Below are 24,082 nucleotides of genomic sequence, written 5' to 3' on the forward strand. Positions count from 1 at the left end.
TCGCCATGTGGTTGAGTTGCAGCATATGACAGGGCGTGTTAGAAGTGTCATCCATGTATCAGCGATGGCCCTAAAACCTCAGGCCCAGCACCGCGACACTCCGCGTTTCAGCATCTCGACTCCACTTACCAAAACCACTATGTGACGTAGAGAGCGGAACACCACTCCGCGTGTTTCCTGTCTAATTCTTCTCGCTAGAGGCGGTGCCAATTTCCGCTGTAGGCAAAATGTCTGTTGCAAGGCATCCTGGGCCGAGTTGGTTTCTATCATCGTGGCTTAGATGTGCGGAAGGTGAGCCCACAGGAGCCCGCGAGCCAAGGCACGAGTTTAGAACGTTTCGCAAGCCGACCAGCATCGCGATGTAGACGGGTAGACGCGTGCAGATATATTCGTTGATGGTCGCGTCCTATGGCCCGCAGCCTAGTTCGTTCATTCACTCTACATCTACATCGTCATCTACTGTTGTCTATTAGCATTCGTTTCAATTGGACAATTCCAATACAAATATCAAACCAGCCAACATGTTGACAAACCGTCGATCGACCATGATGGTCCCACCAAACCGGTTGCCAAGTTGGCACCCTCATTCAAAAGTCGCGGCACCACAAGTCGCGTCTCCAGCACCTCTCACATCGGAAGCCGAAGCCCCTCAAAGTCGCACTCAGGCTCTCCTTGTATCGACATCGCCAACATTGGCCGGCTACCGCATCATCAGCGCCATCGGTGCAGTACACGGCACTACATCGGTGACGCGCAAAGACACAAAATCTTTTATCAAGAACATTGCCTCCAACTTCAGCAGTAGCTGGGGAGAGCCGAAGACGATAACGAGTATCATATACCAAGCCCGCGACCAGGCAATCGAGAGGCTCATCAACGAAGCAATGAACAAGGGTGCCAATGCCGTAGTTGGACTAGAAATCAGGGAAAGCGAGGTACTTGGATGTATCGTCGTCAGTGTGAGCGGCACAGCAGCGTATGTTGAGAAGGAGAGTCCGACAAAGCGAGACAGTGCACAAGACGCGAACCCATTTCGATGACGATATACCCATATCATAGAAGGATGGGAATGGTAATATCGGGAGGATATGGTGTTTTTAAGAATTATTTTGTGAATATGGGTATTGGGGTTACGCATTGGCGTTTGGATTTAGTGGATACCTGGGGTAAATCCAACATTGCACGCACTTTGACAGTGTGTCTCATGAGTTCATGTCCTCTTCATATGCGCGACGTTGCTGGTCTGGTGTGGTGTAGCCTCTTTACCATACAAAAGGGCGTCAAATGCTTACGCGATGACGCCCTCGTTACCACGACTTTAGTACGAGAGGCCTTTTTCTTGGTTACGGACCATGTTGCTCCGAACAAGTTGCAACTTTTGGACATAGCAGTATTCCTAAGCTCAAAGCAAGAGGAGGTTTCTCGGCGCCAAACTTTCTTGAGCACTCGGCAACGGTCTTATGGCTAGCACTAAAGAAGCATTTTAACCGGCGACGGTCAGGCCAACAGGGCGGAGGAGGAGAACCCCCAGCTCTTATTCCCCAGTTTCTCTCCCCCCGTAGCCTCGGCATGTGGAGACGCCCTTACCCATTGCCCATGCTCTTCTTACATACTCACAGCACATCATCGTCTTCTCTCAGCCTCCTGTGTACATCCATCAAACCCATGTCCAATCGCTCGTTCTTATCGACCTAGGAATGCGCAAATCTCTCGTCCTGAAGGAAATCGGTGTATACTGCCAGCCAAGAAGGGCGGCGCAGGGTCACGTCACTCAAGAGGGGGCGTTGCATCCGCCGACATGGATCGCCAGGAACTAGCACTCGACTTCATCCATTTCTTCCGTTCGCGAGCCCCCAGATCCTCCAATAACCGCCGGCCAATTTTCCAGCCGCTCGTGCATACACGCCATGTAGCCGGAAAATGTCATGACGACTGGAATGTACACTAAGGCCGCCATGAAGATCTGCCTACATTCATCCTGTCGCCAAGGGCTAGCGTACCTTACCACGCCCGTCCTCCGGGAAATGGTCAGTTTACCGGGTCTTTGGCGAGCGACTATAAGATGAACACACTGCGGCAGTCAAATTTTCTACTGTCACGGCCAGCAACCTGCCAGTCTTCTGATCGCGAAGATGGTGCTTCTCAAGGGCTTCGTAGCGGCTGCTTGCGCTACTACTGCGCTCGCGGCAGACATTGTCGTGCATTCCTCTGGTGGTAACCAGACTGGCAAGCATGGACATCCGTATGGATATGGCTTCCTCCACGAGGTATTCTTGCTTGCATCTCAATTAGCACAGCCCATACTGACTGATGCTCCAGGACATCAACAACTCTGGTGATGGTGGTATCTACGCTGAATTGATTCAAAACCGTGCCTTTCAATTCAGCCAGAACTACAGCGTATCCACCGCCCACTACTTCCCCATCAACAATGCTGGCCTCAGCATTCAGTTCTTGGACCAGCCGCTCTCCAAGCAGCTCCCAGCCTCGATGCGAGTATCAGTTGGCAATGGTACTTCCGGCGCTGGTGTAATCGGTTTCAAGAACGATGGTTACTGGGGTATGGACGTCCGTCCACAAACATACACTGGATCGTTCTGGGTCAAGGGAGCATACGACGGTGTCTTTACCGCATCCCTTCAATCCAACCTTACAGACGAAGTATTCGGCTCTGTCAAAATCCCCTCCCAGTCTGTTGCAGATGACTGGACTGAGCACACTTTTGAGCTCGTCCCAGAAAAGGCTGCTCCCAACTCCAACAACACCCTCGCCATCACTTTCGACGGTGCCGCAGCACGCGCACTCGACTTCAACCTCATCTCTCTCTTCCCACCTACCTACAAGGGCCGCAAGAATGGACTTCGTGTCGATCTTGCAGAGGCTCTTGCCGACATGAACCCCCACTTCCTTCGTTTCCCCGGTGGCAACATGCTCGAGGGTCTCCGAAACGACTCGTGGTGGGACTGGAAAGATTCTATTGGTCCCCTCCGCTATCGTCCTGGTTTCCAGGGTGTATGGGGATACCAACAGACCCACGGTCTCGGTCTTATGGAGTATCTTGAGTGGGCAGAGGACATGGGTCTCCAGATTGTTTTGGGTGTCTGGGCCGGTCTTGCTCTTGACGGTGGCGTTACTCCCCAGCAAGATCTCGATGCCTATATTGAAGACGCACTCAACGAGATTGAATTCGTTACTGGACCCGCGAACTCCACTTGGGGTGCCCGCCGCGCCGAGCTCGGTCATCCTGAGCCTTTTGAGCTCAACTACGTCGAGGTTGGCAACGAGGACTGGCTTGCTGGTTTCCCTGGCGGCTGGGAATCTTACCGCGCCTACCGTTTCCCCATGTTTTACAACGCCATCCGCAAGGCCTACCCCCACATGACTGTCATTTCTTCCGCTGCCTCCAGCGACCCAGGCGGCACACCTCCGCTCTACGGCCCTAACAAGAAGAACGGCCAGATCCTTCCCTCAGATGCTCTCGGTGACTACCACCCCTACCGCGAGCCCGACGAGCTCGTCTACGAATTCAACCGTTTCGACAACGATGCCGGCCACATCGTCGGTGAAGTCGCCGCCACGCACGTCAACGGCGGTATCCGTTGGGAAGGCGACCTGTACCCCTTCCCCTGGTGGATCGGTGCCGTCGGCGAAGCCGTCTCCCTCATCGGCTACGAGCGCAACTCGGACCGCATCCCTGGCACTTTCTACGCCCCCGTCATGAAAAACAACAACCGCTTCCAGTGGCCCATTACCCTCCTCCAGTACGACGCCGATCCCAAGCGTACTACCAAAGCCGTCACTTGGTACTGCTGGAGCTTGTTCGCTCACCACCCCATTTCCCACACCCTGCCTACATCCTCCAACGCGTCCTACGGCCCGCTCTACTGGGGCGCCGGCATGGACGAGAACCGTGGCGGCGCACGCGTCTGGAAGGGCGCCGTGTTCAACACTACTAACAGCGTTGACGTACCTGTTTCCGTCCACTTTGACGGTGTTGCCGCGGGTGCCAAGGCGAACCTTACGCTTCTTACCAACTCCGTTGGCGATCCCTACATGTACAATGACCCGTTTACTGGTGTCAACATTGTCAACACTACCAATGTTGTTCTGACGGCCGGAGGCGATGGCGTGTTCCGCTTTGTCATGCCCGAGCTTAGTGTTGCAGTGTTGGATACTGATGTTAGTGGTGGTAATGGTACTGCTAAGTATCGTAGGCGGTTGTCGTAGATTTGTATGAATTTATTGAGGGTTTTCCTTTGATGAAGATAATTATGAAATAAAATAATGTTTTTGCTTCGCAATTTGCCTCCACAGATGAATTGCTTTTGATATGATAGAAATCTGATAACTTAATATCTAATCTGCGCTCCTGACTCGTATGTTCTTCTCCCGAGTATTTGGTTACTAGATTTCCTGGTACCATGCGAGTTAGATTAAGTTGCATGCATACGGCTTCCAATCAAATCTTGAATTCAGAATACATGTTTCTCCTAGCACAAAGATATATATTGGAGTAGTAAGTGATACTAGTTATGGCAACATGGATATTCTGATCTAGAGAGATCAGGGAGCCGATCGTTGCTGTCATCGGCGTTACTTGCTCCCAGAACCCTTACGCGAGACGAACGTTGGATACGTCTCCTGGTGAACATAACAGAGAACCTGGTGCAGTAAAGTAGAGGGTTTTCGGGGCATATTCTTCCAGGCCTTCGGAGTATCCAGTCTTAGAGACGACAAGTCCAATAAGGACCGACCTCGTCTTTCTACCAAGTCAGAGCCAATGACCATCACTCGCTTGGAGTCCTACGTCCGCTTTCAACCCCAATATGAGCACGGGATACTCCAAACAGCATAGCAATTGCCCTTTTGGCACGTTTCTAGTCTCTAGACGAATAAGATGCGTGCCTTTGGTGCTGATGTGACCTGACCATCGAGGTGCTCAATTGGTCCAACGCACAACGACGAAGAAGCGGATACAAAAATCATCCAGACAAAAATTTAGACACTCAAAATCTTTCAATCTCTCTTGTGAATCCAAGAGGAAAAAACTCTATGCCGCCAGCAAAGCGCAGAAAGACGAGTGGTGCGACGATGAAGCCAAAGAACAAGGCCAGTGAGCGAAAGCCACTCCCAGTTACCATTCTCTCTGGTTTTCTTGTAAGTATCTTCAGGAGGGAGTTCAAATCATGCTTACAGACGACAGGGCAGCGGAAAGACGACCCTACTACGACATATCCTCAAGTCACCAGACCATGGATTGCGCATCGCCGTCATCGTGAATGATATGGCCTCTGTCAACGTCGATGCCAACATCATAAGCCGATCCAGTAACAAGCCGAATGGCAATGGCGAGGTACGCATCAAGGAGAAGATGATACAGATGGAGAATGGCTGCATCTGCTGCACGCTTCGAAGCGATTTGCTCGTCGAGCTGGCTCGTCTTGCATGGAGCGAGCAGGGTTTCGATCATGTTGTGATTGAGAGTTCGGGTATCAGTGAGCCTCAGCAGGTTGCTGAGACGTTTACTACCGAGTTGACTGAGGCTATGCTTGATGCGGAGGGTTTGGAACCAGATGAGAAGGAAGTGTTTACCAAAGTGTGAGTAGCTGAGGCGGCCACCGCGACTTAACTTGCTGACTTGGATTGAAGTGCAAAGATCGGTGGATTGAAGACAATTGCGACTGTCGATACAATGGTCACCGTTGTGGATGCTTTTCGCTTCTTCTCTGAGTTCGACACTGCAGAGTTCCTGCAGGACCGTTTTGGAAGAGAGGAGGTACCTGACGAGGATCAGCGCACCATCTCTGATCTCTTCGCCGATCAAATCGAGTTCGCTAATGTCATCATTGTTAACAAGATTGACAGAGCAGATGCTGCAACTCTGGGCCGCGTCAAGGCCTACATCAAGTCTCTCAACCCGAACGCCAAGCTTATTGAAGCCAGGTACTCAAAGGTGGATGTCCGTGAGATGCTGAACACGGGTGTCTTCAACTTTGGTGAGGCAGTCGCAAGTGCTGGATGGCTGAAGAGCTTGCACGAGATGACTGTGATGGATGTCCATGGCAAGAAGCGTGTTGCGCCGAAACCAGAAACACTAGAGTGAGTTGATCCACAGGAAAATTGGGATTACTGCTTACTTTTTTCCAAAGGTATGGAATCGGGTCTTTCGTGTATCGTGCTCGTAGACCCTTTGATCCTTTGAAGCTCTACCGACTGATCGAGGGCAAGTTTATTCTTCTACAAGATGAAGCAGAAGATGTGGATGATGAAGACGAAGAAGACGAAGAAGATGACAATGATGGATCATCTGAATCCGGCAAAGCCAGCACCTCTGGTGATGACTCCGACAAGGAAAGCAATGATGGAGATACTCCTCCAATTGATGATAAGCAGATTCTGGAGAACAAAAGAACCAGCCCTTACTTCGGTGGTCTTCACCGTAGCAAAGGCATATTTTGGCTCGCAACTCGTCCTAACCAGATGGGTTCATGGAGCACCGCCGGCGCAATGCTGACACTCGGATCTGAGATGCCTTGGTTCTGCTGCGTGTCTGAGGAAGACTGGGGTGCTGATGAAGCTACCTTGAAGGCTATCAAGAACGACTTTGAAGGCAAGTGGGGAGATCGTCGCCAAGAGATAGTCTTCATCGGGGAGAAGCTCGATGTGGATGGTATGACCAAAGCGCTCGATTCGTGCTTGCTGAGTCGCAGTGAGATGAAGAAGTGGGAAAAGGTCTTGCTTGACAAGAAGCTAGATGAAGATGAAAAGGAAGAGACTCTACAGGAAATGTGGGACGACGGCTACTGGGCGGAATGGCCGCGGGTACAGGACGAGGAGGAACATGACCATGAACATTCTCATGATCATGGCCGTCACCAACATGGTCAAAAACACTAAACTCTCAATGCTTTGATATGTACAGGTAGTGGTTATAGTTTGTTACGCAGAGAGGGGTTCATGGTGGGAATGCCACCTGTGACGTAATTCACATTAGTCTCGGTGCTCGGTACTTCTTGCCATGCCTTCATTCATCCTCGTAGACTCTACAAAATCTCCATGACCAACTTCTCGATTTTGATTCTGCAACAACAACAAAAAAGGCGATAAAGTAGCCAATAGTTAATAGCCTAGGTAATGAGGCGATTTGCTAGTGGTTGTAGCTGCTCTGCTTTCGTTCAAGAAAGTTGAGGCATGCCGTCCCTCGTATTAAGGTGACGATCGTGCAGCTGACACGAAATGCCCGCAGCACCAATTCTCAGGCAACATGGGGTCTGTGTCCCGCGCTGAAAGGTTACGCGTCTTACTCAGCGGGGTAATGTGATCTCTGTGGATCGTCCCGGATACAAGTTCATGACCTCAATCCTATAAGTCTTTTCTAAGACCAAGAGAGTTTGGCAGCTCTTCCAAATGTTCGATACGGTGTCGAAGTTACTGCGCATCAACCTCGCGTTGTTTGGGACGCGCTTCCTATCTTCTCCAGGCGAAAAAATTGGGCGTCTTCCTGCCATGGGATGGAGCTCCTGGAATGTGTATCGATGCGACATTAACGAGACACTCTTTGTGGAAGTAGGAAATCTTATGGTCTCCCTTGGCCTGAAGGATCTCGGTTACAGCTATGTCAACATCGATGACTGTTGGAGTGATAAAGATTATCAGCGCGATGATATTACTGGGAAGATTAGACCAGACTACAACAAGTTTCCCAAGGGCATCAAACATACCGCGGATGAGATCCACAAACTTGGGTTGAGATTCGGGATTTATAGTGATTCGGGAACATTAACATGTGCCGGATACGCCGGCTCTCTTGGAAACGAAAGACTAGATGCAGAGACGTTCGCAGAATGGGGCGTTGATTGTAGGTGCGACGCGGATAGTCAGAAACATAACTAACAACAAGCAGACTTGAAGTACGACAACTGTTTTGTCCCTCAAGAATGGCAGGACAGATACCGATGGAGACCAGATGAATGGATGGCTGATCCTCCTACTGGCGATCAAAAGGCTGGTGATGATGCCGAAACTGAAGTAATTCCAGCACCCGATGGGTACGACTGGAGGTCCTCCAAAACCTATACTCGCTACAAGAACATGAGAGACGCACTACTCGTTACCAATCGTCCAATACAGTTCTCTCAATGTGTATGGGGAAATGCTCACATTGATCAATGGGGCAACGAGACTGGCCACAGTTGGCGAATGTGGGGGGACATCGGACCTAGATGGGAAGAGGTCCAGAATGGAGACTGGGGTGTAATGCCTATTCTCAACCATGCATCGTTCTTTATCAATGGCACCGACTTTTGGGGCCATGGCGACTGGGACATGCTCCAAGTGGGCAATGGCGAGCTGACCTTCCAGGAGAGCCGTACACACTTCGCGATGTGGGCTGCTCTGAAGTCGCCTCTTATCATTGGAACACCCCTTCACAATATCAGGCCAGAGATATTGGAGATTCTAAGCAACAGAGAGCTCATTGATTTCAACCAGGATCCACTCGTGGGTCCCGCCGCTAAGCCATACAAATGGGGCGTGAACCCGGACTTTACGTGGAATCGGACCCATCCTGCTGAGTATTGGAGCGGGCTCTCATCCAAGGGCGTGCATGTGTTCGTCATGAACACGTTGAACACTGTGCAAACTAAAACCGTCGACTTTTCGGAGGTTCCAGAACTTGATCCTGATGTTGCATACACAATTATCGACTCCTGGACCGGGAAAAAGCTAGGGAAGTTTGAAGGGAAATACAAGACGACCGTTGATGCTCACGACACCATAGCGATCCGTTTAGTCAAGGCAAGTCGTTATGACTATTCGAGATTGCAGACGATATTTTGAGAAACTTCCTCGTTTCAGTAGTGAAAGAGGTTCTGGATTTTGTATGTATCAAGCCGCTGTCAAACAATTGACTATCAAGAATAGGGACAAGATCGGCTCTTGTGGGGTGCAGATCTAGCGCTGGCGGGACATGTTGTTGTGACGTCAATCTCTCCAATTACCCCAACTTCTTCAAGTAGATCATCGACTCAAGGTCCACTTGAACAATTGCTATCTTGTTGGAAATGAAAACAGAATATGCAATACATGGCGACAGCGAGCGATTGTTTGATCTCATGATAGGTGGGGGCTGATTTACCAGAAAGCCACAATCAACCTCACCCAAAAAGCAATCACAAACGGCGAAAAACGTAGCATGAGTACATACCTCATGGATAAATAAACAAGGTCAAGCATGGATGGCTCTTGTGCAAACCCGGCTGCTGGGTGTATGCTAGTTCATTGATCCAAGACTACGATGGAGCCTTTTACCCCGAGGCTAAATACAACACTATGTTCCTCGGGACTACTCCGGAATGTAACCCGATGCAACGAAAAACAACCTTTACTACGCCTACGATCTGCGCCGGAGGTCTGAAAATGGAATGCGGGGGACGTTGCGCTAAGGACGACCTACATAGTTCATCAGCAGTACCTCGTACGTACACGGGCAAAATACGGTCCATCAATGAGGCGGGGGACGGTTACAGATCGCCATCTTGTCGGGTATTGGCACACCATATCTTGACTCCATAGTGGAGTCACATGAAGTATAAAACCATACGTTCTGACCATATTTGGCCATAACATTTCGGAACTTGCAATGTTGATCACGGCAATTCTTGCTGCTGCTTTTGGCTTCGTGCCATTGGCAGCAGGGGAAAACAGCACTCGTCTCTGGTACACTACTCCCGTCGCATCAAGTACCTGGACCGATGCTCTCCCCATTGGTAATGGCCGCCTCGGAGCAATGATTTATGGCATACCGGTACAGGAACGCATACAACTTAACGAAGAAACCATATGGTCAGGAGGCCGGCGAGATCGAGTAAATCAGAATGGCGCCCAAACAGTTTCGGAAGTTCGAGACTTACTTGCTCGAGGCGATGCTGCCGGTGCGCAAAAGTTGGCCAATTTGGGCATGATGGGTACTCCGCAGACATGCAGAAACTACCAAACATTGGGTGATATGGAGATCTCTTTTGATGGTACAAGTAAATACGACAAGACTACGTATGAACGGTGGCTGGACCTCGACACAGCTCTGGCTGGAGTACGGTTTCGGGTCAACGATACCCTGTACGAGCGGGAGATGTTCGTATCAGTACCAGACGATGTTTTTGTGCACCGCCTGAAAGCAACGGGAAACGAGAAACTGTCTTTCCAAATACGTGTACATCGACCTAAGGATGGTTTGAACGAAGCTTCTGATCAGAACTGGAACGAAAACGGTTGGACATACATGACAGGTGGAACTGGCGGCATCGATCCGGTAGTATTTACTACTGCTCTGGCGATTGAGTCGGACGGTCATGTCAGGACACTTGGCGAATTTATCGTCGTGGAGAATGCTACTGAAGCGACGGCCTTCCTTGCAGCTGCGACTTCGTACCGCCACAACGATACTAGAGCTGCTGTGGAGAGCACTATACAAAAAGCCCGCCAACATACCTATGAAGAGCTCCGCCGTCGCCACATTGAGGACTATGCGCCGTTTTACAATGCCAGCGTGCTTAATCTGAATGGGCCGGATCTCAAGACGAGCGACTTACCGACTAATGCACGAATAAACGCAACTCGCAAAGGCGCGAATGATCCTGGATTGGTCGCGTTGGCCTACAATTACGGTCGCTATCTGCTCATCGCTTCTTCGCGAGCTGGTAATTTGCCATCGAACCTTCAAGGCATCTGGAACAAAGAATTCGACCCATTGTGGGGCTCCAAATATACTGTCAACATCAATCTTCAGATGAATTACTGGCCCGCGGAGGTTACAAGTCTCTCTAGTCTACATGCTCCATTCTTTGATCTTCTGGAACTGATGCGCAAGGATGGCATGCACACAGCTAAAGCCATGTACAATGCATCTGGGTGGATGAGCCATCATAACACAGATCTTTGGGGCGACACGGCGCCTGTCGACACGTATCTACCCGCTACATATTGGACACTATCTTCTGGGTGGCTCGTCACTCACATTCTGGAGCATTACTGGTACACGGGCGACAAAGGCTTCCTAGCTTCAAACTTGCCTATTGTATCCGAGGCCATTGAATTCTACCTGGACACACTTCAGCCCTACAAGGCCAATGGAACAGAGTACCTTGTTACCAACCCATCTGTTTCCCCAGAAAACACATACGTAGGTCCAGATGGAAAGTCCTACAACTTCGACACCGCACCCACATGCGACGTTCAAATCCTCAACGAGCTCTTCACAAACTACCTCAACGCCGTCGCCACCCTGTCAAACTCAACTGTGGACTCAGCATTCCTAACACGCATCCGCGACACCCAAGCCAAGCTCCCACCGTACCGATATTCGACTCGCTACCCAGGCACATTGCAGGAATGGATGCAAGACTACGAACAAGCCGAGCCAGGTCACCGTCACGTTTCCCATCTTTACGCTCTCTACCCAGGAACCCAAATCCCTCCTCCTGGCGCCCCAGGCTACGACGCTAAGCTCTTCAACGCCGCGGCTGCTACGCTCGAGGACCGCTTATCGCATAACGGTGCGGGAACGGGCTGGTCGCGCGCGTGGACGATTAATTGGTACGCTCGTTTACAAAATAGGACTGCGCTTGCGGAGAATACGTTTCAGTTCTTCAACACTAGCGTTTTCAACAATCTCATGGATGTTAATGAGGGTATCTTCCAGATCGACGGTAACCTGGGATTCGTAAGCGGTGTTGCCGAAGGTCTGTTACAATCACACGTTGTCGACGACAAGGGCGTACGAGAAGTATGGCTGCTGCCTGTTCTTCCAGAAGCATGGAATGATGGGTCTGTTAATGGAATCGCAGCGAGAGGGGGGTTCGTGTTTGATCTTGAGTGGGCGGATGGGAAACTCGTGCATATGAGGATGGAAAGCAGGGTTGGGGGACCGGTTGTGTTGAAGTACGGTGGCGGCAGAAATTCTACAATTGCTGCTAGACAGGCAGAAGGATTTTCTAATGGTCGTATGAGGTTGGAGACTAAAGCTGGAGATGTTAAGGAATTTGATTTCCGTAAGGCGTAGATTGCTCAGCTACCGAGACACAGCTTCCATTTTACGAATACGCACGATCTAGAATTCTTCAGTATCTAGATATATACATTCAGATAATGTATGAATCGCTACCGCTATTCAAATACAAGCTACCTTTTTCATGCTGAAGCGAGCTGAACTCTCGGTTATTAACCAAGCACTAGGGATTTTGACCTATTCTAGGCTATATTTTTTGTTCTCTTCTTCGTTACCCACCGATAATCCAAATCATGACACATATTAGTTTGGTCTCTATCTTGAGTATCTCTCAATAGTCCACATCCTACTGTCAACTCTGAACGTGCTTCTTGCACGTCGAGTCGATGTTCCAATTGAGACAGATTTTCACCATGACAATTTAGATAGGTAGGAATTTACAATCATTGAAGGCATACCTAGAAAGGGAAGCAATAGGACTACTACCAGAAGCTCAGTCTGATATCCATCGTGGAAAAGGTGCTGGAGCGGGGAGCGCTAGGCCCAAGACGGCTGCAAAATGGAGGGCGCTCAGACCAAGAACGCGAGCGCGACTTCACAATTCGCGTCGCCCCTAACGACGGCTTCGTCTGCCCCTCTCTACCTCCACACACAAACACCATAACGAGTTACGACCCACGACGAGAATGGCCGACAGACAGACACCGTTTTCCATTAGCCTTTTCGGCAGCCAGGCAGGCGATGGCCCTCAGGATGACACTGCGCCTTCGCACGTGCAACGAGCATTGGTGGACTTCATCATGGAGTTTACCCTGGACAATATCTTCATTTACAGGTACACAACGAAAACAGTTATGAAGTAACAAGTGCGGGGCTGATACGGTCTCCAGAGATCAAATACGGGAGAACGTGCTCTTGAAGCAATACTACTGTGACATTGATGTTGCCCATCTCATCAGCTACAGCCCCGAGCTGGCCCATGACCTTAGACAGAACCCTGCTGAAATCATACCTCTTGTATGCTACATTCTCTGTTTCTACATGCACGCATTGACATTTGCCAGTTTGAAGCCGCCCTCAAGACATGCACGCAGCGCATCGTCTACCCCTCACAGAAGAACATCTCGTTACCTCAGCACCAATTGCTCCTTCACTCCAACGCCTCGGAGCTCTCGATCCGCGACCTCACAGCCACAAACGTCTCACAACTCGTACGCATACCCGGTATCATCATTGGTGCATCCACGCTTTCCTCAAAGGCTACAGCCCTTGCTATTCGATGCCGCAATTGCCAGCATGAAGAGATTCTGCCCATAGCGGGAGGCTTTTCAGGGGTCTCTCTTCCGAGAACATGCAGTAGGAAAAGAGGAGAAGGCGAGGTCGGCGAACAGTGTCCGCTAGATCCATACTATGTCATGCACGAGCGCTGCCAGTTCATCGACCAGCAGGTGCTCAAGCTACAGGAGGCGCCTGACAAGGTCCCAGTTGGTGAACTGCCGCGTCATATCATGATTTCTGCCGACAGGTATCTCGCTAACCGCGTTGTCCCCGGTACACGGTGCTCCGTCATGGGCGTCTTTTCAATTTACCAGCAAAAGGGTTCCAAGCGTGCAGGAAACGCTGCTGTAGCCATTCGCAATCCTTATATACGCGCTGTTGGTATTCACGCAGAAGTCGACCACAGCACTAAGGGAAATGCCGTCTTTACTGAGGAGGAAGAGCAAGAATTCCTGGAGATGAGCCGCAGACCAGACATCTACGACGTCTTTTCGAGGTGCATTGCGCCCTCCATCTACGGAAACCAGGATATCAAAAAGGCCATTTGTTGCTTGCTAATGGGCGGTTCAAAGAAGATTCTGCCAGATGGAATGAAGCTTCGTGGAGACATCAACGTGCTTCTTCTTGGTGACCCAGGTACTGCTAAATCGCAGTTGCTCAAGTTCGTCGAGAAAGTGTCGCCAATCGCCATTTACACATCAGGAAAAGGATCCTCAGCCGCTGGTTTGACCGCTTCGGTGCAACGTGATCACAACACGCGCGAGTTCTATCTCGAAGGAGGTGCCATGGTTCTCGCGGATGGTGGTGTAGTGTGTATCGACGAGTTCGACAAGATGCGCGACGAAGACCGAGTAGCTATTCACGAAGCCATGGAGCAGCAAACCATTTCCATTGCCAAAGCAGGTATCACAACGATTCTCAACTCGCGAACATCGGTTTTGGCGGCTGCTAACCCGATTTTCGGACGTTACGACGATATGAAGACACCTGGTGAGAACATCGATTTCCAAACCACCATTCTGTCGCGTTTCGATATGATTTTCATTGTGCGCGACGAGCATGACCGTGGACGTGACGAGCGGATAGCAAAGCATGTCATGGGCATCGCCATGGGCGGGCGCGGTGTGGAAGAAAGTGTACAAGCTGAGATACCGATTGAAAAGATGAAGCGCTACATCACCTACTGCCGGCAACGGTGCGCTCCTCGTCTTTCGCCCGAAGCAGCGGAGAAACTCTCGAGCCACTTTGTTAGCATCAGGCGACAAGTGCACGCTTCCGAAGTCAACGCCAATCAACGGTCTAGCATTCCGATTACGGTGCGTCAACTGGAGGCCATCATCCGTATCACAGAGTCGCTAGCCAAAATATCACTCTCGCCCATAGCAGATGAGTCTCACGTCGATGAAGCAATCCGCCTGTTCCTTGCGTCTACCATGGACGCGGTGAATCAGGGCGAAGGACAGAGCTCAAAGGAACTTATGGATGAGGTCAACAAGGTGGAAGAGGAACTCCGGCGTCGTATGCCCATCGGGTGGCAAGTCAACCTGTCGACGCTCAAGCGCGAAATGGTGGATGGCAAGGGATACTCTGAACAGGCTCTTGCGCGGGCGCTGCACGTAATGAACGCACGAGAGACGATAAGGTGGAGACACGGAAACAGCGTTGTATTCCGTGCGAGTGCCTAAGATTTGGGGCCGTTTTTTTGGAGGTGTTTGTCTGGTAGTGAGGCGCTGGGATGAAGAATAGGTGATAAAGCAAGGCTCAGTATGGGATTGGATAGACGCATTATTGCCATGTAAATTTGGTGCGGCGCAATACTCTGGCGCTGACTCTGGTTTTTGCAACCAATTTTCTCACTACTCAACACTACCATGACATTATTGCCAGCGCCGCAATATTGCCAGAAGGAAACGAGGCTGCCCTGTTCGAAACTGGTTAGCGCATTTTAAATGAATGCAGATCGTGAGTCCAGAGGTGAGATCTTAGGCTTTGCTTTCCCAGACCAGACTTGACTCGTTGTTTAATTGTGGGAATTGTGGGCCGCTTCTCTCGCAGTTTGTGGCTCACTAATGGAGATAAGGTGGATAAGAAGTCATCGTGTGTTTGATCGTCTCCACTTCTACTTTGTCTGAACCTGGGGATGGCTCGCGTATGATTGGGTGGTAATAGGGGGCAGTATGTGTGGGGATACGATGAAGACTTGATAGATTGTGGGTTTGTTGGAGACACTGTGTTCACGGTGTGTATAGCACGTTGGGCACTCAAGATGATACGATTGGCTGTTTTGGTCATTGAGATGGAAGTGATGATTAAGTTTCTCCATTTGATAGTCATGGTCATCCATCGATTTTGAATCTGGGGATATGAGGCTGGAGTGACGACAGGTATGCCAGTATACTCAGTGGCCTACAAGGTTCCAGTTTAGCACGCAGCCGACATCCAAATGTGAGATATCGCTTGTCAAAATCAGTGCTGCGTGGATAAGACACTCTGGCTACAATGACTTGTTAGTGAGAAAGAGGAGCTTCCAGCCTGTGCTTCAAAGGGGCTGGAGACTGGGGCCACCGGAGGTGCTAGTTGTTAACCCATATGATTAAGTCACGGACTGGCGGTCTACAAGGCTAGATCATGGATGCGGAGGACCCGAAGCAACGAAACTGAATCGTCATGTTGGACCAAATGGAAGCTGTTACACAAGGTTACAGGGGCACCAGGTAGACATGCTCCGCGGCAGCGTGATTACAAGTGAAGCCTCGCCATTACTGAGTATGCTACAAACGATATGTCGGATCTAAAGGCATTGATGGCCAGCCCGGAACGGGGCCATATAGCTTCGCCCTTGCTGATCAAGTGCGGAGAGGCATGTACATCACCCACTTGCAACAATGGGCTGACTGTGCACGTGGTGTCCCCCAACGCAAAAGTGATAAGATGGGAAGATGTTTTCGCACGTCTGGCATCGCTTTGCCTACGATATGGGGTAGCGCGACTTGCATCAGTCGACTGCTATCCCAAATTCTGTCGGTGTGGAGCCATATGTTCAGCGTCCCGAAGTGTGCAAGGTGTTAGCCTTGATTGTGATGGAGAAGATGACATCACGGCATTGGATGCGACTTCCCTGGTGAACGAATAACAGGTATATCCGTATTGAACTCCTCCAGCCTTGGACTCCGCGGCCAGGTTCTCACGCACTGCTTTCTTGCTCTGTTCATTCGAACCACCAAAGGTTATATGACACATCAAGTTGCAGAATGCCTTTGATCATCACCAGCATGGTATCATGTAGTGCACTATAGCATTCCTACAGCCTGATCAATGAAGTCACTGTAGTGGCTCACGTTGATGGATAGCAGTGCTGTAAGGTGGGCCATGCAAATGTTGTAAAGAGTCCGAGGGGCCAAGAACCATGGGCAATTTGCGATTCTGAGGCTGGGGGTGCCAGGCGAGGGTGTGCGTCTTGAAAGACAAGGGACCACAATATAGGTTTTGGGTAATGGCTATGGTGTTCAGTGGGCCTCTGGTTCAGCAGACTGCTTTGCCGGGGTACGCTCAACTGGAGCTAGTAGAATGAACCAGAGCGCCTCATTTCCACGCCAAGAATCTTGCAAATTGTGCATGGCGTATGCAAGATAGTTGTTCGGAACTGCTGGGTAGGACTGTGGGATACTCTCCGTGGCTTATTCGATTGATGGAGGTTAGTATGTCCAAGAAGTACGGAGACTTACGCAAGTAGAATGAGCACTTTGTGGTGGGGGACCATTATTGGAAGTGACTCTCGTGACTATAACGAGGAAAGTTGGTCCTGATATATACGAACGCCATCGTGTAGATAAGGAACGGGTACGTTTTTTTCTTCAATTTTCTCATGGGACCTAGCAAATAAGTTTTGAAGAGAATGTCAGCGTGTTGAGGCCGAGGGCTGCACAAAAAAATGGGCCAGCTGTGGGATCCATGGTCGTTGCCGAACCATTGTGGTTTGATCCGTCACTGCCTAGTATAGAGGTGTCTGAAAAGAGAGCGAGCACAGAAGTATATAAGTAGTGAACAGAATCTGACAAATGCGCGTCTTCTCTCAGGCAGTCCATTGCTATCGAGCGACGCAACTCGCAATCATCAGCATCGCCATGGACCTTGACTGGGAGTTGGATGCACAGCTGCTTGGGCAGTCGATGGGGTTTGATAGACCGAGATTTGATGAGTGTATTGGCAGCAGCGGCACTCATCTGGCACAGGGTGTTGGTGTTGCAGTGCAGCTCGGCTCACTGCTTCAGACAGCCGGTAAGTTTTCCCGCTCCGCTCCGAGCTCGGCGGGACTCGGGGTTTGGTGGTTCGATCTGATAAACTAGGATATCCATCTGATAACAGCGCGCATCTCCATTCGCACCTGACCTTTACCCAACAAGAAGTGGCTATCAGGAACGAGATGCTCGACAACTACACCAGTACACCTGCTGGCCATACTGCCTCGCCCACCGCCTACCACTCGCCCGGTGCATCGCCTCAGTCGCCCACCGCGCTCGTGGAAAACACTGATTCCCGCCGACCCAGTCGAAGTGAGTGTACACCCGTCCATTGCTTTTCCCTTGTCCCACCCGCGGTTTGCCGCGGCTGTTGGCTGCACAACACCACAGTTGACGGTATATACTGGTACTGACAGACTGGCAGCCCTCGTCCCCTGCCCCGCAGTCCCTGCGCACGACTCCGCCGCCACGTTGTCTCCTGTATCCAACACCGCTGGCCCTCCCCAGACTGGCGGGGGCCCGCTCAGCAAGACCCATGTCGTCCCACCACGCCCCAAGCCCGGCCGCAAGCCTGCCACCGAGGAGCCAGAGTCTAAGCGCAAGGCCCAAAACCGACAGTCGCAGCGCAACTTTCGCCAGCGCAAGCAGAGGACTGTCCTGGATCTGCAGGAGTCATTGAATCAGGCCTCTAGGCAACTTTTGAGTGCCAATGCTGACCACGCGAGAGAGTGTCTCCTACTCAGAAATCAAATCGATAAACTCAAAGAACATAATCAAAGACTCATCAGCGAAGTCGAAGAATGGAGAGCGGCCTACAACCATATGCAGGAGAGACTGTCAGCCGTCTCTGGCCAACCTCATTCCATGCCTCTCACCTACCCCCGTCATGACACTCCCCTCCGCAGGGCCTTCGATACCGATTTCAATGCCCAGGCTCTCGTTCCCAGCCCTCAACCAACAGACTTGGGATGCGACCGGTGCACAAAAGACCATTGCGCCTGTCTAGCCGAAATGACCAATGACGCGGCTTTCCAAGGCCCTGTCGATCCCATGACAGGCGTCCTTCGCGCCGACCATGGAGAGCTCGATGACGATAAGCCACGCGACCACAGCGAATTCGAGACAGATTTTACAGCTGCGTTTAGTAAAAAAAGAACCCATGATGCCGACCCAGCTGCACTCCTCTCCTCGACCGAAGACGCAAAGTTTCCCGATTGTGGTTTTTGCGCAGACCAGCCAGAGTCCTGCATATGCAGAAGTTTGCGTTCTGAAGCTACAGATGCAACCTCATCGCTGGCACCCATTTCAACTGCCCCTTCTGCTGAGCCTGTCAAGTCAAATGTGGCTGTGACCGGTCCCGGTTCCTGTGCTGATTGTCAAGCGAACCCCGAGCAGCGCGCCTGGTGCCAAAGGGTTGCACAGCTTCGCAGCGAAGCGACACCGCCCAACTCTCGACGCAACTCAACAAAGAGCGTTGTGCTAGGAACCATGGAGCCCAAAGCCTCTACCAGTATCGACATGAGCAGCCCTGTGGGTCGCGGAGACACAGTTGGCTGCAGCGATGCTTTCAAGCTGCTTGTCGGGCGAGTCGACACGCAGATGGATTGGCGTCAACTGAAGCCTGTTCCTCCGACCTTTGCGCAGGAAGATGCTCGAAAGAACACATTCACTATGGAGCCCGGTATGTACAGCGCCATGGAGCTGGATGCTAGCAGCATCCTCACTACTCTGCAGCATGCTCCGGGTCCCATCAAGCCTCGCCCATCCGATGGTACATATTCACGCTTGGTTCAAGAAGCAGAAGAGAGGCGCCGAAAGTCTTCCACTCCCATGAAGAAGTCCGATGACCATCCTATGCTAGATTGTGACAAGAACTAGCTTTACATTTTTTCCATCTTTGATTCCAACGATCATCATTTTGCCATACTTTATCTGCATCGGTCGTTGCAGACTCATCATCACGATTGACTGTACATCCCATGTGACGGGATTAGCAGTCGCAAAAAAAAGATTACGAATCACGGCAGGGCGGTCATTTTACTGATTTTTTGATTCCACTACTTGGTTTTACTACAACGCTGATCAGACTACAATGATCATATGATAGACTAATAGGAGAATACATCTCTTCACGTGTTACGTGTAAAGTTTACCTTCGACTTCCCACTGGTTTCACGTGCTCTTGAGTGACTTGTGCATGAGAAAAATCGTACACCGAGGCATTTTTCCCATTGGAGTGCATCCCTGGCGCACCGAAAAGATGCCCGTTAAAAGTTACAGTCACGCCATAATTGCTCTTTGTAGCATAGCCAACGGACGCTTGTAGTGTACGCTTACATGAAGTTATGTGCCTGGAACAATCAGCGGAGATTGTTCGGGTATGAGACTCAGTGTGATTGGGTAAAAGCTTGTCCGACCTCGGATCTTATCAGATGATCAGATAAAAACTTTCTACTAGACTCGAAGAGGTTTCCGGTGCCTGAGCGCGGATCAATGTTTACACGGTCAGAGCATTGTGGTAGGAGGTAAGAGCTGTGATCATATGATGCAGATGACTCGAGTGGAAGTAAATACCAATAAATATTCCAATAGTTACTCTTCTCGTGAAGAAGAGCTCGTACATGATCCAGTATCGAATATTCCCACCTTGTCCAAGTGGTACACTTGCCCATTGTGTTCCCCCTATCTCGAAACAACTATTTCTTTTTTTTCACATCCTCTCCAAAATAACGAGTCATTTCTTAACCCCATTGATGACAACCTCATGTCCCCCCCCTTTTCCTTGGCCCGGTGCATTGTACACTCCTGGTCCAGTCCTCACCGCAACCTAGAATCACTACTCGTTAGTTATTCCGCTCATCCTCTACTCTAACATATTTTATAAAACAAGCCTTCCATGATACAATCCTTCCCAATACAAGTTCCTCTAAAAGGCTATGCTATGTAACTAGTGAATTGATGAGAAAGATAAAAACGAACCTGAACATCTATCCCCCACTTCTGTGCATTAAGTAGAGCAATATTTGCTGCTTCTTGCTCCAGACACGTAGCTGCGGCTGCCAGTTTGGTGCCTGCAGCTGAGAGAGAGGTACCGAGCGTGGACAGTTCGGAGGCGAGTTTTAGGAGGGTGTCTGGGGTTGTGTTGGACATTTTTGTTTATTCTTGCTTCTTTCGGGCTTGGTATGCTAGGTGGGTAGGTGGTGTGATGGGTTTGGGAATAAGGAGAATGTGTGGTGAACATGAGGGAAGGTCGATAGAGTTGGGGTATGTAAGAGTTGATAGTGTTTTTTTTTGGAAATTTTGGATTGGTTTGACATGTTAGGTGTATAGCGAACGGTGGGGGTTAGTTGTTGTGTTTGATAATGTTCATGAGTGTCTTTCGGTTGGGTTTGATTGTATTGTGAGATGTGTTGTATCGTACTCGAATTTCCAGTGAGCATCTATGTAACTACAATATTGAATGAGATATCGAATAACAGAATTTGTGGTATTCTACTACCTGTGCTTAGGCATACGACTACATCATGATGATTATAGATGGAAATTCATACTTATCCAACATATGGTTGCATGACAGTTCACGCCCTCGAATCCTCCTTCATCTTCAGTAGCTGTGTCAACACATCTTCCTTTGACATATGATCTTTCAAGCACTTCAAGAGTAAGTCTTGCTCGCTCGTCGGTGCCATACCTGTGGCCTCTGGTACTCTCCTATCAAGATTCGTGGGAAACGGATACCCCTCTGCAACAACACTGACAAACGCCTTAACCTCATCAGTGAGCCCATCCTTCACATACATCTCTGACAACGCATCCCAGGTGTGCTCAATAAGAGGATAAGTATCAATCGATTCCATGGGCTTACCAAACGCCGATGAAATCTGCAGCAGGTTCGCTGAGCGCATGATATCCACAGAGTCATTCTGACCTGCAGCATGGAACAGCGCAGGATTGAAGAACAACCCATCGCCTTTGTCCAACGGCAGCGAGACATAGTTCTCCAAAAAGAAGTCCTAGAACTCAGGTATCCGATAAGCCATATACCCTTGCGCAAACTTCTGACTAAATGGCAACAAACGCGTCGGACCACTTTCTACGGGCATATCCGAATGCGCAACTGCACCTTACAGCGTGAGAAACTGCGATGTAATCTGCACTGCTTTTAGAAACTTCGCGCATGACTCGCTATCTTGGAACCCAATGTGGTAGTCTCGGTGCGAAATCTGGGCTTTGGCGCTGGGCTTCACGATATTGACTTGTGCAGTCAAGCGGTGATACGGACCGATCCATGCCTCAGATATTAATGGAAGTCAAGGATTAGAGTAGTATTTTATAAATGAAGCTGCATCCAAGAGACAGTGTTTGGATAGTGAATTCCAGATACGGTCGTTTGCGCCGGCGCCTGCAAAGTGGCCGCCGCGTTGGCTGGACGCTTGTTTCTCTTCTGCGATTATTGATGAGTATACTTTGTTGACGTCATCAATTTGAGACGTGTCTTTGTAGAGGCTCTTGGCGACGAAGACACCGGGGCCTGAAAGCAGGATGTGGTACCATTCGTCCTGTAGAGTAGCAAGTTGTTCTGGACTCAACGATGAATAATTGGGCAGATGATATATCGGCACGTGCGACTCGATAGTGCTTGCAAGTGGATGGTCAATTGATGAAGACTCTGTTGTTAGCTTCTTGAAGTCTTCCAATGACGGCAGGTTGTTGATAGAGTACAGCCGAGGCTGGATTCCTGATTCTTGGAGGCCGTGATTGACGCCATTTGGCGTAGAGTAGTTATTCATTGTTAGGCCTGATGTGACAATGTCCGAAGACTGCGCTTATGCTTTCGTGGCTGAGTATGCAAGGGCGTTTGTTGGTATTGACTATGTCGGCAGTTGTGCTACTACGTATGTAATAGTAGCGGTGCTATTGGCTCTACATATTGGCGTTCCGACCGGAAAGCGGAGAAGCAGCCCGACGCACCCTTCATCTCAAGCTACGTACAGACATACACATCCATATCTGTGAGAATAGAACGAGCATGCGTGCGTCGCCTCCGTGCAGGAGGCATGTGTATTGGGCTAGAAATTGCATATTTGAAGTAACACCAAATATAGACGTGTTGCACAGCTATGAGACTTGGTATAATTCATGGGGTAAGACACTGTTACTCGTCTGCTGATCGACTTTCATTATCGATCAGGATAGAATGCGCTTCATCTTCTATCGACAATATGACGGTAGTTTAGAAGGGCCATTTATTTCGCATCAATCACCGCCCAGTCACGCCATAGAGCCCTGCGCTCCCCCGCTCTTGTCATTAATTTCCGACTTGCTTGGCCAAGTTAGTGCAGATTGGCGAATGCTTGGCTTCGAAGAGGTGGGTGATGCGCGATGCGCTGCCAAGGTGTTGAGATAGATGAGACGCACGGACTAGTTGTGTCAGCCTGCTCTGGGCTTCCCGAGATACGAGGAATACCCTGCTTTGACACGAAAATGGCACCGACACATGTGGGAGCACGGGTATCTCTGACATATCTCGGGTTGTGCGCATCTGTTCTATGACAATGCCTGCATAAATAGATTTCTTGCATCACAGCGCTTCTCTTGGTAAACTGCACTAGTTAATACTTGCATATGATCATGGGTTTAGATTGTGGCGTTTGTTCGGGTTGTTCTTGGAACTATCCCGAATCCCGAGCCTATCCTTTATAGAATAGTTTTCAATACAAGTCCTGCGTGAGGTGTTGGAAATTATTTCTTTGCGTGGAAAAAAAAACATACACCAAGTAACTGCTTGGAAGAAAATGGAAATTAGACGAAAGAGGAGTACATAGATAATGTTACATCGAATGCAACAGAAATTGGATACGTTGTTCTTACTCAGAGAAACATTAGAAAGATGCATTTAGTATTGTCATGGACTACAAAAGATGATTGGGGATATATCACCTATCGGTTCAGGTCCTGTGTGCCATGCAAGATAATACCATAATCAAAATTCTTCCACGCAATTTCAGACAAAATGATGCTTATCAATCGATGAAATAAACGCCTCTCGAACACTCTTTATTAGTACTTCTCAAATCTGTAGGTTTTAGAAGTTCTCACCCTATTATTTTTGTGTTGAAAGCGACACGCCTAAAAATCTGCGTTTCGTCTATTCGGCTATCTCCTTAATTGACGATGATTTTTGCAAAGCGTAAAAGAGAATTTGAGCATAGTTCGCACCGTACACAAATATGCTCATACTAGGCGATAAGAACCTCGGTGCAAAAATTCTGTATACATTTCTACACTCAGAGTTCCCAGTTGACAACAGATTTGGTTATAACACAACTTACCATTAATCATCATTCCCACTAAGTGTCAGTTCCGATAGACCACATAATTGAAGTATATCTAAAAAAAATAAGAACGTTTTTTTTTCAGTCGACTGCTAAGCTCGTCAAGTTCCACATACAGATCCGTCATCCTGTCTGATTCACACGATGTCTAATCAGTCATTGTATTAACATTCATTCATAAAGTAGAATCGTGGTTGTAGGTTCAAATCTTAATTCACTAGTTT

The 24,082-nt window shown here is 49.6% G+C and overlaps 10 protein-coding genes across 10 annotated transcripts; 7 read left to right on the forward strand and 3 right to left on the reverse strand.

Moving 5' to 3' along the window:
* Positions 1 to 405: 405 nt before the first annotated feature.
* On the forward strand, positions 406 to 1,186 carry COCSADRAFT_34200 (uncharacterized protein). The gene has a single exon (XM_007698375.1). It carries the CDS (start codon positions 522 to 524, stop codon positions 1,038 to 1,040), a length of 519 nt encoding a protein of 172 aa, XP_007696565.1. The 5' UTR covers positions 406 to 521; the 3' UTR covers positions 1,041 to 1,186.
* Positions 1,187 to 2,098: 912 nt separating this feature from the next.
* COCSADRAFT_136310 (glycoside hydrolase family 51 protein) lies at positions 2,099 to 4,314 on the forward strand. The gene is made up of 2 exons (XM_007698858.1): positions 2,099 to 2,267; positions 2,320 to 4,314. The coding sequence occupies exons 1-2, from the start codon at positions 2,133 to 2,135 to the stop codon at positions 4,225 to 4,227; spliced, it is 2,043 nt and encodes a 680-aa protein (XP_007697048.1). The 5' UTR covers positions 2,099 to 2,132; the 3' UTR covers positions 4,228 to 4,314.
* Positions 4,315 to 5,052: 738 nt separating this feature from the next.
* On the forward strand, positions 5,053 to 6,897 carry COCSADRAFT_23766 (uncharacterized protein; the record flags this gene model as incomplete). The annotated part of the gene is made up of 4 exons (XM_007698247.1): positions 5,053 to 5,157; positions 5,204 to 5,598; positions 5,650 to 6,099; positions 6,150 to 6,897. 4 exons carry the CDS (start codon positions 5,053 to 5,055, stop codon positions 6,895 to 6,897), a joined length of 1,698 nt encoding a protein of 565 aa, XP_007696437.1.
* Positions 6,898 to 7,506: 609 nt separating this feature from the next.
* On the forward strand, positions 7,507 to 8,838 carry COCSADRAFT_136317 (glycoside hydrolase family 27 protein; the record flags this gene model as incomplete). The annotated part of the gene is made up of 2 exons (XM_007698859.1): positions 7,507 to 7,858; positions 7,904 to 8,838. The coding sequence occupies 2 exons, from the start codon at positions 7,507 to 7,509 to the stop codon at positions 8,836 to 8,838; spliced, it is 1,287 nt and encodes a 428-aa protein (XP_007697049.1).
* Positions 8,839 to 9,239: 401 nt separating this feature from the next.
* On the forward strand, positions 9,240 to 12,179 carry COCSADRAFT_288824 (glycoside hydrolase family 95 protein). The gene has a single exon (XM_007698860.1). It carries the CDS (start codon positions 9,641 to 9,643, stop codon positions 12,056 to 12,058), a length of 2,418 nt encoding a protein of 805 aa, XP_007697050.1. The 5' UTR covers positions 9,240 to 9,640; the 3' UTR covers positions 12,059 to 12,179.
* Positions 12,180 to 12,690: 511 nt separating this feature from the next.
* Positions 12,691 to 14,967, forward strand: COCSADRAFT_23769 (uncharacterized protein; the record flags this gene model as incomplete). The annotated part of the gene is made up of 3 exons (XM_007698248.1): positions 12,691 to 12,839; positions 12,895 to 13,021; positions 13,069 to 14,967. 3 exons carry the CDS (start codon positions 12,691 to 12,693, stop codon positions 14,965 to 14,967), a joined length of 2,175 nt encoding a protein of 724 aa, XP_007696438.1.
* A 125-nt stretch (positions 14,968 to 15,092) lies between these two features.
* COCSADRAFT_288832 (uncharacterized protein) lies at positions 15,093 to 15,763 on the reverse strand. The gene has a single exon (XM_007698861.1). The coding sequence runs from the start codon at positions 15,620 to 15,622 to the stop codon at positions 15,218 to 15,220; it is 405 nt and encodes a 134-aa protein (XP_007697051.1). The 5' UTR covers positions 15,623 to 15,763; the 3' UTR covers positions 15,093 to 15,217.
* Positions 15,764 to 17,654: 1,891 nt separating this feature from the next.
* Positions 17,655 to 19,683, forward strand: COCSADRAFT_111108 (uncharacterized protein). Its single transcript, XM_007698862.1, has 2 exons — positions 17,655 to 17,835; positions 17,948 to 19,683. Exons 1-2 carry the CDS (start codon positions 17,706 to 17,708, stop codon positions 19,399 to 19,401), a joined length of 1,584 nt encoding a protein of 527 aa, XP_007697052.1. The 5' UTR covers positions 17,655 to 17,705; the 3' UTR covers positions 19,402 to 19,683.
* Positions 19,684 to 20,180: 497 nt separating this feature from the next.
* Positions 20,181 to 20,673, reverse strand: COCSADRAFT_352245 (uncharacterized protein; the record flags this gene model as incomplete). The annotated part of the gene is made up of 2 exons (XM_007698863.1): positions 20,181 to 20,350; positions 20,503 to 20,673. The coding sequence occupies 2 exons, from the start codon at positions 20,671 to 20,673 to the stop codon at positions 20,258 to 20,260; spliced, it is 264 nt and encodes an 87-aa protein (XP_007697053.1). The 3' UTR covers positions 20,181 to 20,257.
* A 428-nt stretch (positions 20,674 to 21,101) lies between these two features.
* On the reverse strand, positions 21,102 to 22,313 carry COCSADRAFT_157775 (uncharacterized protein; the record flags this gene model as incomplete). The annotated part of the gene is made up of 2 exons (XM_007698864.1): positions 21,102 to 21,493; positions 21,908 to 22,313. 2 exons carry the CDS (start codon positions 22,311 to 22,313, stop codon positions 21,102 to 21,104), a joined length of 798 nt encoding a protein of 265 aa, XP_007697054.1.
* Positions 22,314 to 24,082: the final 1,769 nt, after the last annotated feature.

This window comes from Bipolaris sorokiniana, assembly GCF_000338995.1.
Source record: "Bipolaris sorokiniana ND90Pr unplaced genomic scaffold COCSAscaffold_3, whole genome shotgun sequence".
NCBI classification, from domain to species: Eukaryota; Fungi; Ascomycota; class Dothideomycetes; order Pleosporales; family Pleosporaceae; genus Bipolaris; species Bipolaris sorokiniana.

What these genes read in the sequence shown, in the direction of transcription:
- COCSADRAFT_34200 (XM_007698375.1), top strand. Translation starts at nt 522, where the DNA reads ATGTTGACAAACCGTCGATCGACCATGATGGTCCCACCAAACCGGTTG.
- COCSADRAFT_136310 (XM_007698858.1), top strand. Translation starts at nt 2,133, where the DNA reads ATGGTGCTTCTCAAGGGCTTCGTAGCGGCTGCTTGCGCTACTACTGCG. An exon ending in GATATGGCTTCCTCCACGAG is followed by an intron (nt 2,268 to 2,319) that starts GTATTCTTGCTT and finishes CTGATGCTCCAG; the next exon opens with GACATCAACAACTCTGGTGA.
- COCSADRAFT_288824 (XM_007698860.1), top strand. Translation starts at nt 9,641, where the DNA reads ATGTTGATCACGGCAATTCTTGCTGCTGCTTTTGGCTTCGTGCCATTG.
- COCSADRAFT_288832 (XM_007698861.1), bottom strand. Translation starts at nt 15,622, where the DNA reads ATGACCATGACTATCAAATGGAGAAACTTAATCATCACTTCCATCTCA.
- COCSADRAFT_111108 (XM_007698862.1), top strand. Translation starts at nt 17,706, where the DNA reads ATGCTCGACAACTACACCAGTACACCTGCTGGCCATACTGCCTCGCCC. An exon ending in TTCCCGCCGACCCAGTCGAA is followed by an intron (nt 17,836 to 17,947) that starts GTGAGTGTACAC and finishes ACAGACTGGCAG; the next exon opens with CCCTCGTCCCCTGCCCCGCA.